At 43.1% G+C, this 24,652-nt stretch overlaps 1 protein-coding gene across 1 annotated transcript in view; it reads right to left on the reverse strand.

Moving 5' to 3' along the window:
• The window catches only part of LOC129699622 (exportin-5), a 90,207-nt gene that overhangs the window by 24,747 nt on the left and 40,808 nt on the right, over nt 1–24,652 (reverse strand). Inside the window, exons 12-20 of the mRNA XM_055639584.1 lie at nt 22,960–23,050; nt 22,550–22,678; nt 20,346–20,461; nt 17,950–18,105; nt 9,646–9,687; nt 9,460–9,549; nt 5,279–5,478; nt 5,077–5,176; nt 3,709–3,890 (exon numbers count right to left, since the gene is read on the reverse strand). Coding sequence (XP_055495559.1) covers nt 3,709–3,890; nt 5,077–5,176; nt 5,279–5,478; nt 9,460–9,549; nt 9,646–9,687; nt 17,950–18,105; nt 20,346–20,461; nt 22,550–22,678; nt 22,960–23,050 — 1,106 coding nt within the window. The remainder of the gene's footprint in view (nt 1–3,708; nt 3,891–5,076; nt 5,177–5,278; nt 5,479–9,459; nt 9,550–9,645; nt 9,688–17,949; nt 18,106–20,345; nt 20,462–22,549; nt 22,679–22,959; nt 23,051–24,652) is intronic.

Below are 24,652 nucleotides of genomic sequence, written 5' to 3' on the forward strand. Positions count from 1 at the left end.
AAGCAGTAAAGATCAATCAGGCTATCATTATTAGTGGAGAAAACCTCTGTTGATCAAAATTCTTAACAAATTAAGAACACTTTACTGGGGGGGGACGAAAATATTGGTTAATTAATGTCACTCATTGCAGCCTTGTCCAATAAACTTGACGATTCTTTCAATGAAGAGGTAGACAGCAATCAACACATGGAACATCAAAAAAGTTACAAGACTGCTGTAAACAATATTAATGAATATGGATTAAGAGAATGATGCTAGAACAGACATAGCATTAGGGAACACGAGTGAATAACAATTGTATTTTTAGACTGAAGTTTTGAATTGGCTCACTTATATGTTTTAGCTTGCATTGATGTGTGACATGGATGGTTCGAGTGTGTGTGTGTGTGTGTGTGTGTGTGTGTGTGTGTGTGTGTGTGTACATTATAAAGTGAGGAAAGAGGCAGACTTCAATGTCAGACTGGTGAAATGCGTCGACACATCATTGCTGAAATTTAATGCACAAATGTATTAGTGATACATTTTGAACTGATAAAAAATTAAATTAGTCTATTTTTTACAGAGGCAGGAACAGACACCTAGCTCACAAATTTATGAAGGGGAAATAAGGAAACTGGAAAGATTCTCACTGGAACATGAAGTTGACATTTAACATGCATTTAAGATTAATGAAGCAATTAAATAAAAATTGTTTATGGAACAGAGATTTGGTAACCAGAATATGTGGGCAGAGACAATCAATGAACCATGGGTAGATATTTGTTGGTTTTTTTTGGTTTTTTTAAATATACCAATGTCGTGCAATGCCCAAAAACTGATGGAAGCAGATTCAATAATGTCTTTCAAAAATAAATTACAGGAATACTGATAAAAGAAGGGATTTGCAGACTTGAGGCACGATCATTATTAAAGGGATAGCTTTTTCCAATTTCATATTCAAAAGTATGTTTGATCACTACTTTAAATCTCATTGTTTCCAAACATTTATGCCAATAAAGCGACTTTGTTGTCTCCAGGAAAATGTATCCATTAGCTGTTGGGTGGCATTTAGTGGGAAGAGGCAATCGAACTTTGCAAAACAGTAAATAGCTGAATTTAAGTGGAAATATTCACAAAATTATCTTTGATGATCCCCAGCTGTTCAACTGTCCAAAAAGGACGAATGTTCCACATAGCAAGTTTGATATATTGACAGCCCAAGTTTTTCTCCCTACCCTCCCCTATATTTGGTGTGCTGTTCTTTGTTGATTCCACAGAAGTTACTTAAAAGCATACCCATCACTCTCATATTCAACTTGAGAGCCAAATTGATATACCGGTTAAATTAGAAACATTAAACAAATAAATAGAATGAAGATCTCATAAATTGGATAAATTGAGGTCTTTCAATTTATATATTCATAGACTCTACAACTGATAACTTGAATAAAATAAAAATAGCAAAAAGGGAATAGCAGCAAATCTTTGCCCACAAATTTTGAGCCACATTTGCACAAAATCACAGGGCGAGCAACAATGTGGATAAAATGTTTAAGAAGCAACTGCAGATGCTGGAAAATCGAAGGTGCACAAAAAAGCTGGAGAAACTCAGCGGGTGCAGCAGCATCTATGGAGCGAAGGAAAAAGGCAACGTTTCGGGCCGAAACCCTTCTTCAGACTGATCGGGGTTGGGGGGGCGGGGAGAAGAAAGGAAAAAGAATGAAGAGCCCGAAGGCTGGGGGATGGGAGGAGACAGCAGGAGGGCCGAGGAAGGGGAGGAGACAGCAAGGACTAACAAAATTGGGAGAATTCAATGTTCATGCCCCAGGATGCAGACTCCCCAAGCGGAATACGAGGTGCTGTTCCTCCAATTTCCGGTGTTGCTCGCTCTGGCCATGGAGGAGACCCAGGACAGAGAGGTCATATACAGAGTGGGAGGGGGAGTTGAAGTGCTGAGCCACCTGAGGTCAGGTAGGTTCTTGTGGACCGAGCGGAGGTGTTCGGCGAAACGATCGACCAACCTCCGCTTGGTCTCACTGATATAGATCTGCTGACATCCAGAGCAGCGGATGCAATAGATGAGGTTGGAGGAGATACAGGTAAACCTCTGTCGCACCTGGAACGACTGCTTGGGTCCTTGAATGGAGTCGAGGGGGGGAGGTAAAGGGACAAGTGTTGCATTTCTTGCGGTTGCAACGGAAAGTGCCCGGGGAGGGGGTGGTACGGGAAGGAAGGGAAGAATTGACAAGGGAGTTATGGAGGGAGCGGTCTTTGCGGAAGGCAGATATGGGGGGGAAATGGGAAGATGCGGCGAGTGGTGGGGTCACATTGGAGATGGCGAAACTTACAGCTGGTGGGGTGAAAGGTGAGGACTAGGGGGACTCTTCCCTTGTTGCGAGTGGGGGGGGGATGGGGAGAGAGAGCAGTGTTACGGGGTATGGAAGAGACCCTGGTGCGAGCCTCATCTATGGTGGAGGAGGGGAACCCCCGTTTCCTGAAGAATTAGGGCATTTCAGATGCCCTGGTGTGGAACGCCTCATCCTGGGAGCAGATGCGGCGTAGACGGAGGAATTGGGAGTAGGGGGTGGAGTCCTTACAGGAAGCAGGGTGGAAAGAAGTGTAGTCCAATGCGGATAAAATGTTGTGCTGAATGGCCTGTTTCTGAGCTGTATAACTCTATGACTAATGTTAAAACGACCAACTGTAAAAATATGCTTTATAATAGGTTGTTAAATCTTTTAAGAGTCTAAGTTTTCTAATTGTTTTGACAAACAATTGCAGATTTTTTTTTAAGTGAAATTGAGAAGTATTAACCAAACTGGCTGCTGAAAAGATCAAAAGATTTAGTAATTGTTTTATAGTCCAAACAAGAAAGGTTCAAGAGTGCACATGAAAATGTAGTTATTTTCAGAGAATATAGAATGGTCTCAGGGCTGAACTTGAACCTGAATTTGTTCCTAAACTTGAATTTCAAAGCAAACTTGTGCAAGTCTTGCATAAAAGATCTAGCAATGTGTGCATTAACAATGCATACATTATGCCAGGAATTTAATTCTACTCTGGTTAATTCTATTCTGGTTAATCGTGAATATCTGCTCAACAGGAAAATATATTGAGGCAAATGACCATACAATGCATTGAACAAAATGCATCAAGAAGGCGTTCTTAAAAAAAATGAACATAACGCTTTCCAACTTTCACATTTTAAAATTAAATTACTTCGAGAGAATGGGAAGAGTTGCTGTGGTGGAAAGTCAGTTTCAATATTACATCGAATCCTCCGAAAGCATAGCCAGTAGGATTTTGCTCCAACCGATACTTTTCGTCGTCAAATCTAAAAGAACCAACATTACTGGGTACATACCTGAATTTACTTCTTAGTGCAAAAATAAAACATTGTGAAAAAATTCAAGTTAAGCAAGATTACTTTTGAATTGGGACAAATTCCAAGTTTAGAGGTTTCTAGTGATTTAGACAATGCAAAACAAATCACACTGTCTAAATTATTACTCATCTTCCTTACCCTGATGCAATACAAAAGTTTTTAAGCAACAACATCCAAGCTCAAATGAAGGACTCTGTGCAAGTGCACTATGCAGGCAGGCTGATAAGTGCACCCGTCATGATATTCATTTTTCACTGATTCAAGACCATTTTCCTGGCCTAAATCCAGTGCTTTGTGGAATGGCTTTGGTTTACGTGTTGCTATTCTTGGCCAACTTGATTCACCTTATCAGGGCGAGCAGGTTGTCAAGAAGTTTGATGACATGCTCAGTGCAGGCGTTGCGGTAGATCGGAGCCCCGCTGGGTGTGAATCCAACCACGAACCCTCCGGCCTTTGCCTCCTCCAGGTCACTAGGCCAGCGAGCCCGCTTCACAACTCCAAGTATGGTGTACACACACAAGCTGATCTGTCAAAATAAGGTAAAAAGCAGAGATGAAAACTCTGGCAAAGTTGCAGTGACCTTCATCAGTAGTACCTGCGGCTCAATACCTCCAGGTTACTGTTGTGCCAAACCCTGATTGCAACTAATTGTATTGCAACAGGTAGGAACAGCGGGCTTCGATCAGGAATATTGTGCGTTAAAAACGCAGGCAACGTGCATGGAAGAGCAAAGAATTTCAAAAGGAAGGATTGCACACAGGTGCTCTGCAAATTTTTTATATTTCCACGTCAAACATGCATCTTTTAATTTGAGTCAAAAGAGCAGATTCACAAATTAAAGCTGAGTGCAGACTAAATCTGCGTTTATGGAAAACAAAACTGCAAATTTTTTTCTACAAACAATATAGAATCAAATGGACAAATCAAACTTGACCTCTTTACAACAATACGTGACATGACCTAACCTCTTGGGCCATTAACAGCATTAGAACAAGTTCAGAAGGAAGTCCAAACACTTCCCTCCCAAAACACACAACAATGGCAACATTGGCCACTAATATCTGAAGTGAACACAACCACCACAAACTACACTTCTAGGTCTTAATACATTTCTGAATCTACTCCACAACTCCAACAGAACATATTTTGTCCACCATAATGAAACTCTGCCACATACAAATGAAATGATTTTCAAAACAATAGCCTCCAATGGCACCAGATACTATTAAACAATCCATATCCCGCTACTAGTCACCCTACCAAAATCACCATTCCAAACATCTAGGTAATTCAAAAGGTATTTCATCATCTTTTTTTCACTTCTCTCCCCACCCAACCTAAAGAAAAAACACCTTACAGTTCTTGATTTTTTTTTGTAATATTTTGTTGAGAAATAGTGGTAGAAGTCTTCATCATGGACAGTGAACAGCAGGCCTTGACATGTTCCATGACCATCTCTTAAGATGATTCCTTTGTTATATGGTTTCTAAATTTAGGATTGAATAAAAGATAATTTTTGATAAAATTATCCAAAACATTTACTGTTAGCAGGATAGAGGTTAGTGGAGTCTTAAAACTAAAATGGTTCTCCAGTAGTCCCAAGATCGATTGCTGTCAGTTCGAAGATCCTGAATGAAGTATTTTCCTGAAATAATGCACATGAGCATATCTGCAATTCCTTCGGAATAGTTTAACCAAAGATATGCACGTACCCTAGATCGATTGATGCCTGCTGGATCTTCTCGAATTGGATCGTCTGGAGTGACATCTGCGCCAATGTATGAAAGAAACATTGCTGGATCGGACAGCACACTACAACACAAAGTGATCCTTAGTGTATTACACAAAAACAAGGCAACTGCTTCAAATGTCATACAGTTCATTGGTAAAAATAAAATATAATCAAAGATATACCTGTGCATCTCCGCAGACAACCAAAGGTTGGTGACAGGTGCCATAAGCTCCTCCAGGAAAGCTTTCTGTCTTGCATAATCCTTGAACTGATTGCTCAGGAGAACAAGAGATTCCATTAAAGCACATTTCTCCAACTGTGTCAGTTGCCTTTCATCTTGTTGCAGACGTTTGACATGGGCATAGAACATTTCAAAGACTGGCTAAATAGAAATAGAAGATTTAGTTACAATTGTTACGATCCAGCTGAATAAATCCTACTAAAAGAACAAAAATCATATTTCAAATACACGTTCACTTCATTAGTTTCACTGCAGTCCATAAGAAGATTTACTGTGATACAGGAGACTACCCATTCAATCCATCAAGTCTGTGCCAGCCTCCAGCAGAGCAATCATAGATTCCAACCCCCCCCCCCCCCCCCCCCCCCCCACCCCACTCCTGCAGTTCATTTTCTCTCATCAGACCTTTGACTTTTAGTTCTTCTGAGTTACCTATACATAGGGTAATTTTACAATAATCGATTAACCTACCAGCATGCCTTTATGACATGCAAGGAAAACAGAGCACTTAGAAGGAATCCATTTGGTCAGACAGAATGCGAACACTGCACTACCAATTCTGTGGAGTTTCAAACAGGTCAGGAGTGACGTAGGTCACTGTGAGGCAAACAACAGAAAATGCTTGAAATTCCCTGATCAGGCAACAATTTGGAGAAAGATAATTAACCTTTTGTCAGATCTGGGAAGAGATTAAAAATAATAATTTTCAGTCAGAGTAGATAGGGCTGGGATGTGTAGATCCATCCAATGTGCTGTTAATGGCAAGGCCTTGGGTCTTACCCAGCAGGCCAGACTTATACAAGCAGGATAAGAAAAGCAGAGTCAACATGACATAAACAGAAAATAAAAAGCAGAGGTAAAATTCAGCAGGATAGAAAGTATCAGAGGAAAAAAACAAACCCTTCATCAGAACTGAAAACTAGCAGCAAAATTGGAGTTAAGTAAAGGTGAAAAAAAGGGAATCTCTCTCTGATACAGCGCAGCTGGTGGAATCAGATTAACCTACTGCAGCAGTGTCATTTGTTGCTAACATGGTTCTGGAATACCAGGACATGCACAGCAGGCCAGATTATACACAAGGTAACGAATAAAGGATGGTAGGCAATAATGGTTCTTTCGTAGATAGGAAGGAGGAACATGTTATCTAAATTTGGGGAATGCAAGGGTCCTGTAGGCAGCAATATTCCTGGAATGAAGGAGAGTTATTGTTCTTTGAGTTTGCATTCAATGACATTTTAACAGTGCAGATTAAGATTAGTTTGTCAGAGTAAACACTATACATACGGTAATAAGTAGAACAATAAAACAAGTACCAAACAGCAAAATGGTACAAGATTGTTGTGCAAAATAATATTAAAGTACAATTATAGAATAATCAAATGAGGTAGAGTTAAGAGTAAAAGGTAGCACCTCCAGGAAGAGAAAATGAAGGATGTGATTAGTTCAGTAGTTTTATAGCAGTAAAGAAGATGCCATTTTCAAGTCCGGACATCCAGACCTTCAGTATCTTCTCCCAGAAGGTAGAAGTACAGAAAGGGGAATGACCAGGGCGGCAGCAAGGAAATGGCAGACCAGTTAAACAAGTAACAAAAAAAAATTGCAGACCAGTTAAACGAGTTACAAGGAAATTGAATACTTTGTCACATGCAACTAGGCACAGTAAAATTATTTGCTTGCATATCCAATGTATACTTAGAGCAGCCACCTACAGCGCTTACAAAGTACACCAACACCTTTTTTTCTCTCCCCCCTCCATCCCCCTCCCCTTCCGCTTCCCCAGGGCTGTCAACATTGGGTGAGAGTTGAGAGTGAGAAATTGCGAGGGACCACTGCGACCAAGCCAGGGGAGGGGGAGGTGGAGGTGGATTGTTTTTTCTGGAATGTCAGAGGTTGAGGGGAAATATGATGGAAGTATATAAAATTATGAGAGGCATAATATAGGGAAAGGGTAGACAGTCAGAACCTTTTTCCCCCCAGGGTGGAAATGTTCAACATTAGAGGGCATAGCTATAAGGTGAGAGGGGGAAAGTTTAATGGAGATGTGTGGGGCAAGTTTTTTTACACAGAGGGTGGCGGGGGACTGGAACGTGCTGCCAGGGGGTGATGGTGGAGGCAGATTAGATGGTGGTGTTTAAGAGACTTTTAGATAGGCACATGGAAGTGCAGGGAAGAGGGATATGGATCATGTACAGGCAGAAGAGATCAGTTTAACTTTGTATCATGTTTGGCACAATGTGGGCCGAATGGCCCATTCCTGTGCTGTACTATTTTATGTTCTTTGTTAAATGCAAGTATTTCAGGAATGGGTCGACTGGGCTTGTATTCACTGGAATTTAGCAGGATGAGAAGGGGTCTTACAGTAAACATATACAATTCTGAAAGGATTGGACAGGCTAGATGCAGGAAAAATCTTCACAATGTTGGGGATGTCCAGAACCAGGGGGTCACAGTTTACGAATAATTGGTAGGCCATTTAGGACTGAGATGAGAAAAAACCTCTTCACCCATCGAGTTGGGAATTTGTGGAATTTTCTGCCACAGAAAGCAGTGGAACCCAATTCACTGGATGTTTTCAATAGAGAGTTAGATTTAGCTCTTATGGCAAAAAGAATCAAGGGATATGGGGAAAAAGCAGGAATGGGGTACCGATTGTGGATGATCAGCCATGATCATATTGAATGGCGGTACTGGCTCGAAGGGCCGAATGGCCTACTCCTGCACCTGTTTTCTATATATATATATATGCATCCTGTCAAATACTTTCTATATTGTACCTGCGGAAGTTCAAGAGAATGCTCATTGACACACAGAATCTTCTGAGAAGCCTATAAAAGTAAATGGACTGATGCACATTCTTGATCACATCAGTGTAAAAGGTTTAACATGCTGGTGATATAGAGGAGCTTCGCGTAAAATGCCGCCAAACTGTTGTGCCACTCTCCTGATGCCAGTGTAGTGGTACACTGGGACAGTAGAGTGGGATAGTGCATTAAAATGGCAGACAACTGGATGCTCAGGGTATTTCTGCAGACTTAGTGCAGTTGCTCCACAAAGTGATCACCCAATCCGCATTTGGTTTCCACATTGGACTACAAGACTGCTAAACAGCTTCCTGCCACAGGCTGTGAGGCTGCTAAACAGTCACTCTGTACTCACAGTCACCTGATTCTGCGGCTTGCCACGGACACTTTAATAACTGGCACTGGCCACTCAAATCAGCTGCCACGGACATTTTTATGATTGGTTTTACTGTATTTCAATGTTGTTGTTTTACCTGCTTTTAACTATTTATGCTGTTCCTTCAGGGACTGGATTGTTTTTTAGTGTTATTATGTGTCAAATGTTTTAAATTTCATGTGCGATGCTCCGGTATCCCCTGGGAAATGTCTTTTCATTTTGCACTGTACAACTGTTGCTTGCAAGATGACAATAAAGGTTGATTGATTGATTGATTGCTTGCTTCATTTCTAAGATCCTAATTCTTCCAGGGCAATAATTCCACAAGCCTCTATTGCTTAATCCCAAACTGCCATTTTCAAAGTTTATAAATTACAACACTGAGAAAATACTTGGCGATCAAGGTCAAAGCCAAAGACGCTGGATCGCCACTTGGACACAAGAAAGATTTCATCAGGACCAATAGGCAGACATTGAAAGCAAAGGCCCAAAACTAATTTGCCTCCTGGTTAAATCCAAATCCCACCTAAGATTAGCCTGCTCAGGGTAACCCCAAAGTTCTTGAACCGAGGAACAGTACATACATTTGAAGGTCCTGTGGGTACTGCAGTTAATCTGATAAATTAACTGACAAAACGGTAAATTAAAATGAAAAATAACTAATATACCCAGCCAATCGTTCCCAAGTTCAGAAATAAGCCTAGCTGGGATGAAGCAAGAGAAAAATACAAGCACTGATACTGAAGCAAAAAGTCCATTTTGAAACGCAATATAATAAGCTATGTAATTGAAGAAGAAAAAAAATTCAAACTATAAGGAAGTTATACTGAATCTGTCAGTAAACATCAACCTCAAGCATTTGCAACGGGTCCTGTGTACTGGCTTCAGATTATGTTTCAATGTAAGCGAAGTGGTAAGCAGATAACAACAACCATTTGAACTCACCATAATCAGCTCTGGGTGATCTCTGCACATCTTGAGTATAGATGAACAAGCGTGGCGGCGAACATTTTTTACCGCTCTAGTCCTTGGCGCCTGTAACCCCAATAAATGTACACTATAAGTATAGACCTGTTAGCAAATGATTAATGAACAATTTTTCTTTGATTTTAGCAGGGGAAGTTGTCCTACCTGGCTTTCCTCAACCACTTCAAACGTTGCAGATGCAAAGAGCTGCAAGTATTAAAAAAAGGCGATTTTAGTACAAATACACCACCGATACTCTGGCATCCTTGATTTCAAACCCTTGCCGGATTATCCGTTTTGCCGGACCAACAGAGGTCACGTAATAAGAATTCAACAGTACACCTCCTTGTGTCGGCACGGATCTGCACGGAGTTTGTATGTTCTCCCCGTGACCTCGGTGGTTGTTTCCAAATTAATATGGTGTGGCTTTTTAATTCAACAGATAAGAGTATAGTCATAGAGTGATAGTGTGGAAACAAGCTCTTCGGCCCAACCTGGCTGGGCTTGGTCCATATCCCTCCAAACTTGTCCTATCCATGTATCTATCTAATCATTTTTTCAGCCCTTTTGTGGGGGTTGTGGCGGGCCTTTTGCAGCGGGAAAAATGTCTGCCATTTGTGTTGTCGATATAGGCGTGGCAATGAGCACACCATGTTAATGGGTTTAAGTGGTACCTCATCTATTTAGCACACATTTTTTGGCACCTTGCGGAGTCCCCCAAGTCTACACGCAGCGGGTGGTACCCGGCAGACTACCAATTCAGTTCATTTCAGGTGACCCCCTACACACTCCCATAGTCAAGACATTGGTAGGTAATTTGTCTAACCTAATGTCTCTGGACTGTAGGTCTATAACCCAGCACAGCAAAGTTTAATGATTAGATTTGGATAACAAAAGATGGCCTTGACAGTGGCACCTACATCACATGTGCAATTGCATTCTTTTTGTAAGTTTAAAATGAGAGGGTGAAAAAGTTAGCCGACCTGCACAGTTGGGGGCTATGGGTGAGTGGTGGATTATATTGGGGAAACGGGTTGCGTTGGTGAAACGGGTGAGTGGTGGAATCTTGCGTTGAGGAACGGGTTATGTAAGGGGACCAGGCCTCCCGTTGGGGCTATGGGTGTGTGGTTGAATATTGCGTTAAAAATGAGCTGACTTGCACAGTTGGGGGCTATATGCGAGTGGTGGAATATAGAATTAGGGAACGGGTTGTCTGTGTGGATGTCCATGTATGTGACCGTCTTGCACTGAATTACGCCAAAACGGTACACAATAGTGCTACAATTTTCGGGCCACCTTACTTGCCATTGTCCTGTGGTGTATCAAAGTTTCATTCAGATTGATGTTATATTTTACAAGTTTTCACATTTTCAACTTAACAAAATCGCACTTTGAGAAAGATTTCATCCATCTGCACTGGCAGTTACAGCTATGACCTCACAACAGGATTGTAGCCCTGCCCGCTACAATGTTGCAAATCCCACGACACTGAGTCCTGGAAGCAAGTGCAATTGGATTTTTTCCCTGGCAGCACATGCAATTGGATTTTTTTAAGTTTAAAAAGAGGGAGGGAGAATAAGGAGGAAATGAGCCGCTACTGTGAAGTTGGGGGTTATGGGTGAGTGGTGGAATATTGTTTTGGGGAAACGGGTTGCATTGTGGGAATGGGTGAGTGGTGGAATATTGCGTTGGGGTACGGGTTGCATTGGGGGACGCGGCCTCCCGTGGGGGCTATGGGTGAATGGTGCAATATTACGTTGGGGGAACAGGTTGCGTTGGGGGACCAGGCCTCCCGGGTGACAGGGACCCAAAGGGTCCCACATGGTCTAGTATATATATATCTATCTTCTATCTATGTTTATATCTATCAAACTCTGGGGCTATCCGTCCGCCTGCCGTCCGGATCCCTTTCTGCCTTTTGATTCGTGCCTGATACTCGCAGATGTCCAATCGGAATGGCCGATGCTCGCAGATGTCCAATCGGAATGGATCCATTTACATGTACGGCTGCCGGCTGCATTTCTTCCTTTGATTCATTGCCACGCCCAATCCAGACGCTCAATCTCCGAGATCTTTTCCATTTCGGTAGAGATTTCGCTTTTCTTTCTAAGTATCCGCTCCTCATTACATTTCGTCGTGTTGAAGTACACGTTTTTAATCAAATCCTTCTCCCCCCCACCCCCACCCCCACCCCCAAGTCTTTCAAAAATAGACTGGCTTCTCCATTTTCATGTCAGCTTCCAACACACTTTGAAATAAAGTTGCAAGACGGGAACACTCTGAACTTTTCACTGCTGCAGCAGGCAGGGGAGGTGCCATTGGATTTTTTTTTTAATCCACTGCTGAGGGAGGCAGGGCAGTGCTGGAATCTTACTTTTGAGAACGGCTTCAGTTCCATTGGAGGAGACGGGTGCATGGTGGAATATTGGGTTGGGGATCACACCATTGGGGGAGCAGACCCAACGGGTCTGCACTTGGTCTAGTATATTACTAAAACTCTCATCTTGTTTCTATAATTGTGTCTATGTGTACCTATATTTGTGCTAAAATGGTACACGATAGCCCTACAATTTTTGACCCAGCTTACTCATCACTGTCCTGTGATGTAAATTAAACAAGTTTTGTTCACATTGATGCCATATTTTACAAATTAATGACATTTTAAACTGAAAAAAATATTAATACAGCACCCCAACTTGCCGTCTTTACTTAACTGGCAGCACAAAGGACACCCAATGGGTCCTCAGCCACAGTTGTGGCCTTTGCAGAATTTCAGACAACCATTTTTTACTCCTTTCATCTGTACTTGCCTCGCCGCACAACGGGGACACAACGGCTCCACGGGTAAGTTTTCTTCCGGGGGTAGAGAGAGGCCGCGCTGGCGACCCGGGCCTGGACGTTGAGGCTAGGGCCGGCTCTGGGGGCGACAGCACTGCTGCTGCGGGCCCGTGGGGAGGAAGAGCACGGGAAGGGAGTGGAGCAGGACCCGGGTCAACGACGCTGAGGTTGGGGCTGGGTCTGACAGCGCTGCTGCTGCGGCTGCGGCCTGCGGAGAGGGAGAGTAGCGGGACCCAGGGCAAGGAGGCAACGCCTGCTCCGGGCCCACAGGGAGGGAGAGGAGCGGCACCCAGGACTGTTGCTCCAGGCCCGCGGGGAGGGAAAGGAGCGGAACCCAGAGCAAGGACTAGGCCGCAGCCTCTACCTCCCCCGGCTCCCCCCCCCCCGACTCGAGTACAAATTCATCTTCGATCGGCCCATCACCCATTGCAACACAGATCCCGCCTCAAGTGCAACTTCATCGCAGACGTGTGAAGAAAACAGGGCCGGCAATGGTTTACATTGAGATCCTGTGAAGTTGAGGAGGGAGAGGGGGGGGGGGGGGGGGGGGTTGGGGGAGGTGAATAGGGGGGAGAGTAGGGCAGAAGGGTGGAGTGGGGGAGGTAGGAGTGGGGGGGGGATAGAGGGAGAGGTGATGCGAGAGAGTGGGATGGGGGGAGATGAGGAGTGGGGGAAGAGGAGGATAGAGGGAGAGGAGGGGGTAGGGAGGGGGTGACTGATGGTAGGGGAAAGGAGAGGGTGGGAGAGGTGAGGGGAGGAGAGGGGAAAGAGGGAGAGTGAAGAGCAGGGAGAGAAGTACTGCGGGATGAGGGAGAATGGAGGATTGGGGTAGGAAGAGGGATGGCGAGGTACTGGAAATATTATACGTAAAGTTATTAACTACTTTAATTTTTGCCGTTAGTGCGGGCCCTTCAGCTGAGCATGCGCTGTTGAGGGCTGTGGGTCAATGGTGGAATATTGCATTGGGAGACCAGACCTCCCGTGTGACAGGGACCCAAAGGTCTAGTAAACATTAAAATTCTCCAATTTCAAGAAATACCCCCCTTCCCCCATCCAACTGTGGTGCACATACATTTTTCACACCATCTTCATCACCATGCTCCTTTCTTTCCTCCATATCCTCATCTCCCAATCCCCAAGTCCTCCAAATTCCCTACATCTTTCTCTTCTACCATTCCCCTACCATCCACATCCCTCAATCTAGCCTCACATTCCACTCCACTTCTTTCCTTATTATATCCTTTTGTCTTCTTTTCATCTCAAGCCTGTGTTATTAACTCCGCCCATCTACCAAACATCCCCCTCACTTGTATCCACATATCACTTGCCAGACTTTGCTTCACCCAACCTCTCCTTTTCAGATCCCTGAGCTGTAACATTGTCTGTCCATTCCCTACACAATTGCCACCTGATCTGTAGATCAGTGTATGTTCCTTTAACATAGTGACCTCCCCACCACTAACCACTCCCCATTGTCTCCAGTATAATTGTAGTGTCCCCACCTCTAGCTCGCTCTCTAGCTCCAGTGATGACCACGGACAGCTATTGCATAGTGTGTATCAGTGAATGTAATAAACAGTTATAGTAAAAGACTCTGTGTGGAATCGAGTCGTTTTACACTGAGCTCCTCCAGCACTTAGTTTTTGGTTCAAGGGTTTGAAATGCACTTCACACTCAGAAATAGTTTCACTAAATCTGTGCAATATGGTCAACATCCTTCCTTATCCACCCTATCAGGACACTCAAGAATCTCACATATTTTATTTAGTTCCCCTCGCAATCTTCTATACCTGGCATTTAGATCATTCACCAGGATACCAAAATGCCTCTATATCGTCAGTGTCTCATAATTTAGACGATATGCACCTTTAACATTTTTGCTTCCACAATTTTATTATATACCCCATTTTCCAGATCTTTGCCCAATCACTTAACTATCTTGTTCTTCCTTTATACCCCCTTATTTCCTTACCAACATCAGACTCAAACAAGGTTCCCCTCTGTATCAGCTTCTGAAAAGGCCTTCCACATTGTTAATTCACCTCTACCCCAATGTGGACATTGGACTTTCCTCACAGATCTGATGTGCTGTTATGCTGAGAACTACATCCGGCACTCTGTATCTTCCCCTTTGCTCTATCAATTATATTGGAGTGTGACTTGATTGTATTTGTATCATCAGATTGTACATCAAATTTGTTTGGATAGCATGCAAAAACAAAGCTTTTCACTGTACCTCAGTAAACCTGACAAACATACACCTAAACATTTCAGTGCAAAAAATGTGTCTTCATTTACATAATTTAGATGAAAAATGAAACATTGAGATCCATGCAGCAATTCCTCTGGCTCATCGTTCGTTAAACCTTGCCAACAAGAAAAAACATTGGTGTCATCCGTTTGCCAGAGAAACATATCTACACTAATAAGTAACCTCATACACCAATTTTCTGTAATAACCTTTGATGCTGTGCCATGTCAAATGCCTTCCAGAAATCCAAGTATAGAACAACCACTGGTTAACTATTATATAAAGTACTTGATAGCTCTTCAAAAAACTCAATACTTGAGCAATTTATTGATTTCTCCATTCACAAGACCTTGCTGACTTTGCATGATTATCTTGAATTTGTCCAAATATCCTGCAACAATGTCTTTAAATAACAGCTTCCAAAATTTTCCATATGGTAAGTCAGCTGGCCTGTTTTGAACTCCCCTTTTTGAATAAAAATACATTCCTCAAATCTAAGGAAAGTTGGAAAATTAAAACCAATGGATTCACAATCTCACCAGCTATTTGGTTTAAGATTTTAGGACAAAGTCTATCAGCACGAGTCAGCCCTCAGCACCAATAATTTGATTGCATAACTCCCCTGGTGATGGCAATTTTCCCTCAAGTTGTTCCCTCGCTCCCAATACTCCAGTTATAGCATTGTGATGTTAATTGTATCCTTTGTAATGAAGACTGGTGCAAAACACCCATTTAATTGTTTGGCCATTTCTTTGTTTTCATTGATAATTAAATCTAATGCTGTCAAATGATAGGAGACCACATGCAGTCGTCAAAATATCAGATGCAATTCAGGTTTCAATTATTTATTTTTTTAAACGAGAACAAAGGACGAAATGGCCTGCTCGTTCTCCATTCGCTTTCTCCATTAAGTAGCATAACCAATGCATAACCACTGTTATAATTACTCTTGCTATTTCTCCAACTTTCAATTTCATCAATGCAAACAATTGACACAGTGGTTTAAGAAGGAACTGCAGATGCTGGAAAATCGAAGGTAGACAAAAGTGCTGGAGAAACTCAGTGGGTGCAGCATCTATGGAGGGAAGGAAATACGCAACGTTTCGGGAAAACCCTTCTTCAGACTGATGTAGGGTGGGGGTGGCGGAGAGAAGAAAGGAGAAAGGAAGAGGAGGAGCCAGAAGGCTGAGGGGGAGCTGAGAAGGGAAGGAGACAGCAAGGGCTACCGGAAATTGGAGAAGTCAATGTTCATGCCACTAGGGTGCAAACTGCCCAATATATGAGGTGCTGCTCCTCCAATTTCCGGTGGTGCTCACTGGCCATGGAGGAGGCCCAGGACAGAAAGGTCAGATTCGGAATGGGAGGGGGAGTTGAAGTGCTGAGCCACAGGGAGATCAGGTTGGTTAATGCGGACCGAGCGGAGATGTTCGGCGAAACGATCAGCAAGCCTAGATCAGCTGACATCTAGAGCAGCGGATGCAATAGATGAGGTTGGAGGAGATGCAGGTTAACCTCTGTCGCACCTGGAATGACTGCTTGGGTCCTTGAATGGAGTCGAGGGGGGAGGTAAAGCGACAAGTGTAGCATCTCTTGCAGTTGCAAGGGAAAGTGCCCGGGGAGGGGTGGTGTGGGATGGAAGGGAAGAATTGACCAGGTAGTTACGGAGGGAGCGGTCTTTGCGGAAAGCAGACAGTGGGGGAGATGGGAAGATGTGGCGAGTGGTGGGGTCACGTTGGATGTGGCGAAAATGACTGAGGACAATTTGTTGTATGTGACGGCTAGTGGGGTAAAAGGGGAGGACTAGGGGAACTCTGTCCTTGTTCCGATTTGGGGGTGGGGGGATGGGGAGGGGGGAGAGAGCAGTGTTACGGGGTATTGAAGAGACCCTAGTGAGAGCCTCACCTATAGTAGGGGAGGGGAAACCCCGTTCCCTGAAGAATGAGGACATTTCCTAAGCCCTGGTGTGGAACACCTCATCCTGGGAGCAGATGCGGCGTAGACGGAGGAATTGGGAGCAGGGGATGGAGTCCTTACAGGAAGCAGGGTGGGAAGAAGTGTAGTCTAGGTAGCCATGGGAGTCAGTAGGTCTATAGTAGATGTCGGTCAGAAGTCTATCACCCGCGATGGAGATAGTGAAGTCAAGAAATGGTAGGGAAGTGTCAGAAATGGACCAGGTGTATTTGAGTGCCAGATGGAAGCACAGTGGTGCTGCTAGTAGAGCGGCAACCTCACAGTGCCAAATTGATCCCAAGCTCAGGTACTGTCTGCGGAGTTTGCACATTTTAACTCCACATTAACGGGACGGAGGTGGAACGTGTTTCTATCTTCAGGTTCCTGGGAGTCAACATCTCCGATGACCTCTCTTGGACCCACAATACCTCTACTCTGATCAAGAAGGCTCATCAGCGTCTCTTCTTCCTGAGGAGACTGAAGAAGGTCCATCTGTCTCCTCAGATCCTGGTGAACTTCTACCGCTGCACCATCAAGAGCATCCTTACCAATTGCATCACAGTATGGTATGGCAACTGCTCTGTCTCCGACCGAGGCATTGCAGAGGGTGGTGAAAATTGCCCAACGCATCACCGGTTCCTCGCTCCCCTCCATTGAGTCTGTCCAAAGCAAGCGCTGTCTGCGGAGGGCATTCAGCATCGCCAAGGACTGCTCTCACCCCAACCATGGACTGTTTACCCTCCTACCATCCGGGAGGCGCTACGGGTCTCTCCCTTGCCGAACCAGCAGGTCGAGGAACAGCTTCTTTCCGGCGGCTGTCACTCTACTCAACAACGTACCTCGGTGACTGCCAATCACCACCCCCCCCCGGACACTTATTATTATTTATTCAAATCGTTTGCTATGTCACTCTTCCAGGGAGATGCTAAATGCATTTCGTTGTCTCTGTACTGTACACTGACAATGACAATTAAAATTGAATCTGAATCTGAATGGCCAGGGTTTCCTCCCACATATCAAAGCAATGCGGGTTTGTGGGTTAATTGGCTTCTGTAAATTGCCTCAATTATAAGCAGTGGATGAGAAAGTGGGATAACATAGGTCTAGTTTGAACTGGTGATCAATGGTCGTTTAATTCGACTAGAACGTGGACTTGGTGTGGGCCTGCTTCCTTGCAGTAACTTTCAATCAGTTACCAGATCCTCATTTCGCATCTTTAATAGAATAAAACCACTTTTCCACATCGCCAAACAAGTCATTGCGTTTCATTAAGATGTTTCAATGAACAAAGGAACAGTGTTGAATCGTCTTTTGGACAAACTGCATTTCAATTGTCATCTTTCATACCATACATACTGTTGATACATTTCAATCATTCATACTGTTTGGTTTTCTAACTATTTTAGATTGAAATGAATGAGCAAAAATACCTTTTCAAGAACTTGTGGCAGAACTGTGGCATTGTGGAGAAGGAAGGGAGAAAGTGTGGACACAGCTGTCAGGATGCAAGACAGGATGAGGGGATCATGGGTTTGATAACTTAAAACAGCTTTCAGAAGTTCAATCCCATCTGCAACTGGAAGGTGCTGTAAAAACAAACAAAAAAGTTCAATGACCTTATGTCATACATATCAAGCATACCAGGTTGATTTGAGAGTATATTACATGTCAGTGCAACACTGAGAATCCAGACCATTTCCTTTATGAATCTGGATTGTAATGTAATGACTTTGTTCAAGAGACGTTTAGATGGGCATGGTGATATGCAGGGTAAGAAGGGATATGGGTCATGTGCATGCTGAGGAGATTAACTTGATATCATGTGCAGCATAGACATGAAGGACCTGTTATTGTGCTGTACTGATCTATGTTTGCTCCCAAAAATAATTCCCCCAATTGAGATTTTAAAATGTAAACATTTCCTAATTTTCTGTCATCATACCCACCACTTGATTACTGTAAAAATGGTGTGCAAGTTGTGATCATCCGAGTGTTTCATCACAGAAGAATGAACAAAGATGAAGATGGCTCAAATCAATCGCTTTAACTGAATCGTGGAAACAGGTAGCTTACTTAGAAAGTAAGCATGCAGGTACGGCAGGCAGTGATGTAAGCTAATGGCATGTTGGCCTTCATAACAAGAGGAGTTGAGCATAGGAGCAAAGAGGTCCTTCTGCAGTTGTACAGGGCCCTAGTGAGACCACACCTGGAGTATTTTGTGCAGTTTTGATCCCCTAATTTGAGGAAGGACATACTTGCTATTGAGGGAGTGCAACGTAGGTTTACAAGGTTAATTCCCGGGATGGCGGGACTGTCATATGGTGAGAGAACGGAGCGGCTGGCCTTGTACACTCTGGAATTTAGAAGGATGACAGAGGATCTTATTGAAACATATAAGATTATAAAGGGTTTGGACACGCTAAAGGCAGGAAACATGTTCCCGATGTTGGGGTAGTCCAGAACCAGGGGCCATAGTTTAGAATAAAGGGTAAGCCATTTAGTACAGAGATGAGGAAACACTTTTTCACACAGAGTTGTGAGTCTGTAGAATTCTCTGCCTCAGAGGGTGGTGGAGGCCGGTTCTCTGGGTACTTTCAAGAGAGAGCTGGACAGGGCTCTTAAAGATAGAGTTCGGGGGATATGGGGAGAAGGCAGGAAAAGGGTACTGATTGGGGATGATCAGCCATGATCACATTGAATGGCGGTGCTGACTCGAAGGGCCGAATGGCTTACTCCTGCACCTATTGTCTATTGTCCATGAAAGCTGCGAGTGATTGCATTTTCCAATAAAGAGTTTGTGTAAAACGCCATGTACTTTTGTCAACAGTTGTCAATACTATGGCTCTAATACAAGGACAAATTCAGCAGAACAAAATCTAATTTCTAAGCATTTTTGCAAGTTGTTGAAATCAAGTCTTGTATATTAATGCAACATCCACACTTTTGATTAATAAAGTTAGACATGGTGCATTTACACTTCAAAATATTGCTTCCCAATGCCTCTATTCTTATATTTGTTCATATTTTATCACATTAAAATTGAAATATTCAAATTAAAATACAGCAAAATTCATTATTGATAGGATAAATAAGGCTTCAAAATGTACAGAGGTCATCCAAATGCATTTTACGCACAATAAAAGATTGAGACACCAAAAGAGGGGAAGGAGAACAGAATCAACATATTTTGATACCAAATTTAGACATTTCACATATTTAGGAAAATATATTCCATCTCTAAAAAGGCTGCCTTATTCCCTTCCATCCTACCCCGTCCTCAATTCATACACACGACCAATGGTATCTGGGAAGGATACACATTAGTGCTGGCAACCAGGGTGGAAGGGAAGAGAGAGAAAGTGGGAATTTCAAATAATGAGAGATTATCTAATTGAAAAGTAAACCATTTCCCCCCTACTTGGAGCATTTCAAACCAAGGGTCACACTCTGTGTAAGAGGCCAGCCATGAGAAGAGATAAATTAGTCATTCATAAGATTGTGAATCTTCACAATATCTACTAGATAAGGCAGTGAATACTCTGTCCTTGAATGATCAGAAGCCCATTTTATTCAGGGGGGTGGGACCAAAGTAATCAAAAGGCATGGGGAGAGGAAGAGTAGTCACTATAGAAATGTAACCATACTCAATCAACAGTGGAGTCGGCTAAAGCCACCTTTGGCTTAGTGCTTTCATTTCTCAGGTTCAAATATTTGACTTGTCAATGATTGCCACCATTTCGGAGAAAGGTTTTGCTCGCCTGGCCACTGGCATTTGGATCGTGAGCCTAATGAAAATCTGTTTTCTTTCTTCATCATTTACACAAACCTCAGGTTCCATTGTTCGGAAAAGCTGGCTCATCACGCTCTCCATGAAGAAGGTCAAGGCATCCCATTGCACAAAAGATGGCGAAAATATAGAACAAAGTCCTTTGCCAGTCTTAGCTGCAAAAAACCAAAAGATAAAACATGATATTGCCAGAGTTGCCTATGAATTGATCAACAAATCCAAAATATATTCCAGGATATAAATATCCACCACCATTATGGCAGTAGGATCTGAAGGTCACCGACTAGACCAGCATCAGTCTGAAGAAGGGTCTCGACCCAAAACGTCTCGACCCAGTACTTTCCTATACAGACCAGCATTGACTGTCCTTTCCTATTGCAAAAATTCTTGAACCATTCCAGTCCTTCTGGTGGAGGTATTCCCAATGCACCTCTGGTGAATAGTTCCAGGACACAGATTCAGCAACAAGAAGAAAATAGTGACATAGAAACATAGAAATTAGGTGCAGGAGTAGGCCATTCGGCCCTTCGAGCAGCCTGCACCGCCATTCAATATGATCATGGCTGATCATCCAACTCAGTATCCCGTACCTGCCTTCTCTCCATACCCCCTGATCCCCTTAGCCACAAGGGCCACATCTAACTCCCTCTTAAATATAGCCAATGAACTGTGGCCTCAACTACCTTCTGTGGCAGAGAGTTCCAGAGATTCACCACTCTCTGTGTGAAAAAAGTTCTCCTCATCTCGGTTTTAAAGGATTTCCCCCTTATCCTTAAGCTGTGACCCCTTGTCCTGGACTTCCCCAACATGGGGAACAATCTTCCTGCATCTAGCCTGTCCAACCCCTTAAGAATTTTGTAAGTCAGTATGGTGTACAGCTTGAAGGGGAACCTGTATGCAGTGGAGTTTCCATTTACCTACTATTTTCATTTTGATATTTTGGATCATAGATTTAGAAGGTTATGTCAAGGTCGGCCTATGCAGGAAACTGCAGTGCATTTGCAGGCGGTACACATTGAAACCACTGTGCACTGGTGAAGGAGGGAATGATGGCTGATGTTAATCAAGTAGCCCACTTTGACCTGGATGATTAAATTATTGCAGCACTTGTATAGACAAGCGTTGAATATTACATCACGCTCCCAATTTCCTCAGCATGTTGGGGGGGGGGGGGGGGGGGGGGGGGGGGAATCATTCACTGCAAGATACTCAGCTTCAGACCTGCTCCTGAAACCACAGTAGAAATGCGACTGGCCCGGCTAAGTTTAGGACACAGAAAAAGCATCCTCTTCAATCAATCAACTTAGAAAGGCAGCCAAAGATCATCATAAAACACAGTATGAAAATATAATTGTGTACATTTAATTGGAATAAAATTTCCAGCATCTATCTATCTATTATATACAACTCTCGTGCCATCCGCCCGGCTGCCGTTCAGCTGCCTTTCTGCCTTTTCATTCGTTGACGGCTGCTCCTTCCTATCAGCTTCCAACACACTTCGAAACAAAGTTGCAAGACAGGAACACTCGGAACTTTTCACTGCTGCAGCAGGCAGGGTAGGTGCAATTGGATTTTTTTTTTAAATCCACTGCTGAGGGAGGCAGGGGAGTGCTGGAATCTTACATAGAAACATAGAAATTAGGTGCAGGAGTAGGCCATTCGGCCCTTCGAGCCTGCACCGCCATTCAATATGATCATGGCTGATCATCCAACTCAGTATCCCGTACCTGCCTTCTCTCCATACCCCCTGATCCCCTTAGCCACAAGGGCCACATCTAACTCCCTCTTAAATATAGCCAATGAACTGGCCTCAACTACCCTCTGTGGCAGAGAGTTCCAGAGATTCACCACTCTCTGTGTGAAAAAAGTTCTTCTCATCTCGGTTTTAAAGGATTTCCCCCTTATCCTTAAGCTGTGACCCCTTGTCCTGGAGGGACAAGGGGTCACAGCTTCAAGGGGTCTTACATTTGGGAACGGCTTCAGTTCCATTGAAGGAGACGTGTGCATGGTGGAATATTGGGTTGGGGGATCACACCATTGGGGGAGCAGACCCAACGGGTTTGCACTTGGTCTAGTTTCATTTAAAACTGAACCAGGGACATCTTTTTAGTACAGAAAAATAACGATAAACACACACCAAATCATTATAAGCAGCAATTTAGAATTTCTAATTACTCCCAGTTATTTCTAATAACCACAACAATAAACAATCCAATAGAGAAACAATGCTTAAGTCAGCTTACACATGGTTGGACCAACATCAATGATTGCAGTAAGCTGATATTGTAGTGCCTCTGAAGCCATGTTGAATCCAGTCATTGGTGAAAGACGGCAAGAGAGCCGGATGGTTTCTCCTTGTTGAGCTCTGAATGCTGAAAACACAAGTCACTCCACATAAACATTTCTATCACTATCAAATTGAAATTGCTTCAAGTGGCTAGCTGGACCAAAGGCTCATGCTCTGTATGCATGCTAAGCAAATTGACAAATACCAATACGATAATAAAATCTCATTCTTACTTGGAGGCAAATTGCTAATTCCATTGTACACCAAGGTAGAAGCAAAGGATGTGTGGAAAATGTTCAATAACAAACAGTTTAGGAGGAAAACTAGAATCACATTCTAGTTTTGTTAAAAGGTATTACTACTTACAATTGAAAAATGCATTGAAATCCTCATCGTTGTCAAAATCTACACGGGAATATTCACAGCTTGGGCTGTCACTCTTGGAAGGAAAACCAACCTAATTAAAAGACAGGATAAGTGTAAACAACTCCATACAATTTCTTCCACTGAATTCCCACACAAATTTTGATGGAATTGAAACAAAAAACTGAAAATTCAGACAATCCCTTTATTGGTAATTATTCGGTAAACTACAGCCAACCAGAAATTGACATATTATCATAATTTTAGTTCAATCACAAAGCACCTTCATGATTCCCAGCAAGGCTCTGACAGGGAGCATAATAGTATTACAGATCCATTTTTCAGTTTGGTATGGGAATTCCATGCTTCTGATTGGCATGTAAAAGCTTGTGAATGGAAGATTCAACTTTAAATAACCCTTGAAGGTATGAAACAATCCACACTTCATAAATACCCAATATAAAACATTGCAACCAAAATTTTGTGCTCTGTGTTAAATTCCAATATCCGACTGTGCAACAGAAAATGTGACTTTAATATTTTGTTTGCTCTCAGGCAATGGTCTACCTCCATCTTGTGCTTGCTTCATGATGACAAACAATACACAATAGACAATAGGTGCAGGAGTAGGCCATTTGGTCCCTCGAGCCAGCACCGCCATTCAATGTGATCATGGCTGATCATCCACAATCAGTACCCCGTTCCTGCCTTCACCTTTAAATTATGTCACAAGCTATCCACCAGGCACCTCCTACTCCGCGCAAGATAGAATCTCCAGCTCCCACAATTGGATTACTCCAACTGGTGGAAATACCTCGATATCTACCCTGTCATGTTCCTCAGAAACTTGCACATTTCACACTCCATTTTCTCTAAACTCCACAGAATATAGATCTAATTTCTTTAGCCACTCATAGGGCAAACATTTTCATGCCAGAGATTAGCCCAGTAAATCAGTTGATTACCTCCTATGCAAGTATATTCTTTTTTTAAATAAGAGAACCAAAGTAGTGAAGTAATTGCTTTGTCATTCTCTCCTAATTTTTAATCATCACAATACAGCGCATCACTGTCAACAAACTTCTCTGTTGACTTGACTAATCTAATGAGACGATTCAATCTGCACTGACCCAATGTCAGAAGCTGGATCGACACAGTAATCTATATCAATCTGTGGTATGGAGAGTTACTTGCATTTGTACATTCTGAGGCAAAGTTCAAAAAGCATTATCAATTTGTTCACTGAAGCACACAATGGCACGAGTCAGCTCCACAGGACAAGTCACTTAGTTTGCATATCTGACACCAATGTCATGCAATAGATTAGTGTCCACTTTGGTATGCTGAGCTGAAAAAAATGCTTACACTCACTGACTTATGCATGCCTGTGCAGGTACTATCGCAACATTTAGCAGGTGCTATCATAACTTGAAGAAACATTTAGACAGCAATATGGATTGGGTAGGTTTAGTGGGATGTGGACCAAAAGCAGGCAGGTGAGACGATTGTAGCTGGGGCATGGCAGTCAGCTTGTGCAAGTTGGGCCATGGGGCCTGCTTCCAAGCTGTATGACTCTATGACTGCTCAAGTGGAGGTGGATGGCGAATAAACATTTAAAATTGCATTCAGAACTTTTTTACATTCAGAATTTTTAGTCCACACATCAAGTGCAGATGGAAGCCCAGTTTACATGGCA

The sequence above is a fragment of the Leucoraja erinacea genome, chromosome 8, assembly GCF_028641065.1.
Source record: "Leucoraja erinacea ecotype New England chromosome 8, Leri_hhj_1, whole genome shotgun sequence".
In the NCBI taxonomy this organism is placed as follows: Eukaryota; Metazoa; Chordata; class Chondrichthyes; order Rajiformes; family Rajidae; genus Leucoraja; species Leucoraja erinaceus.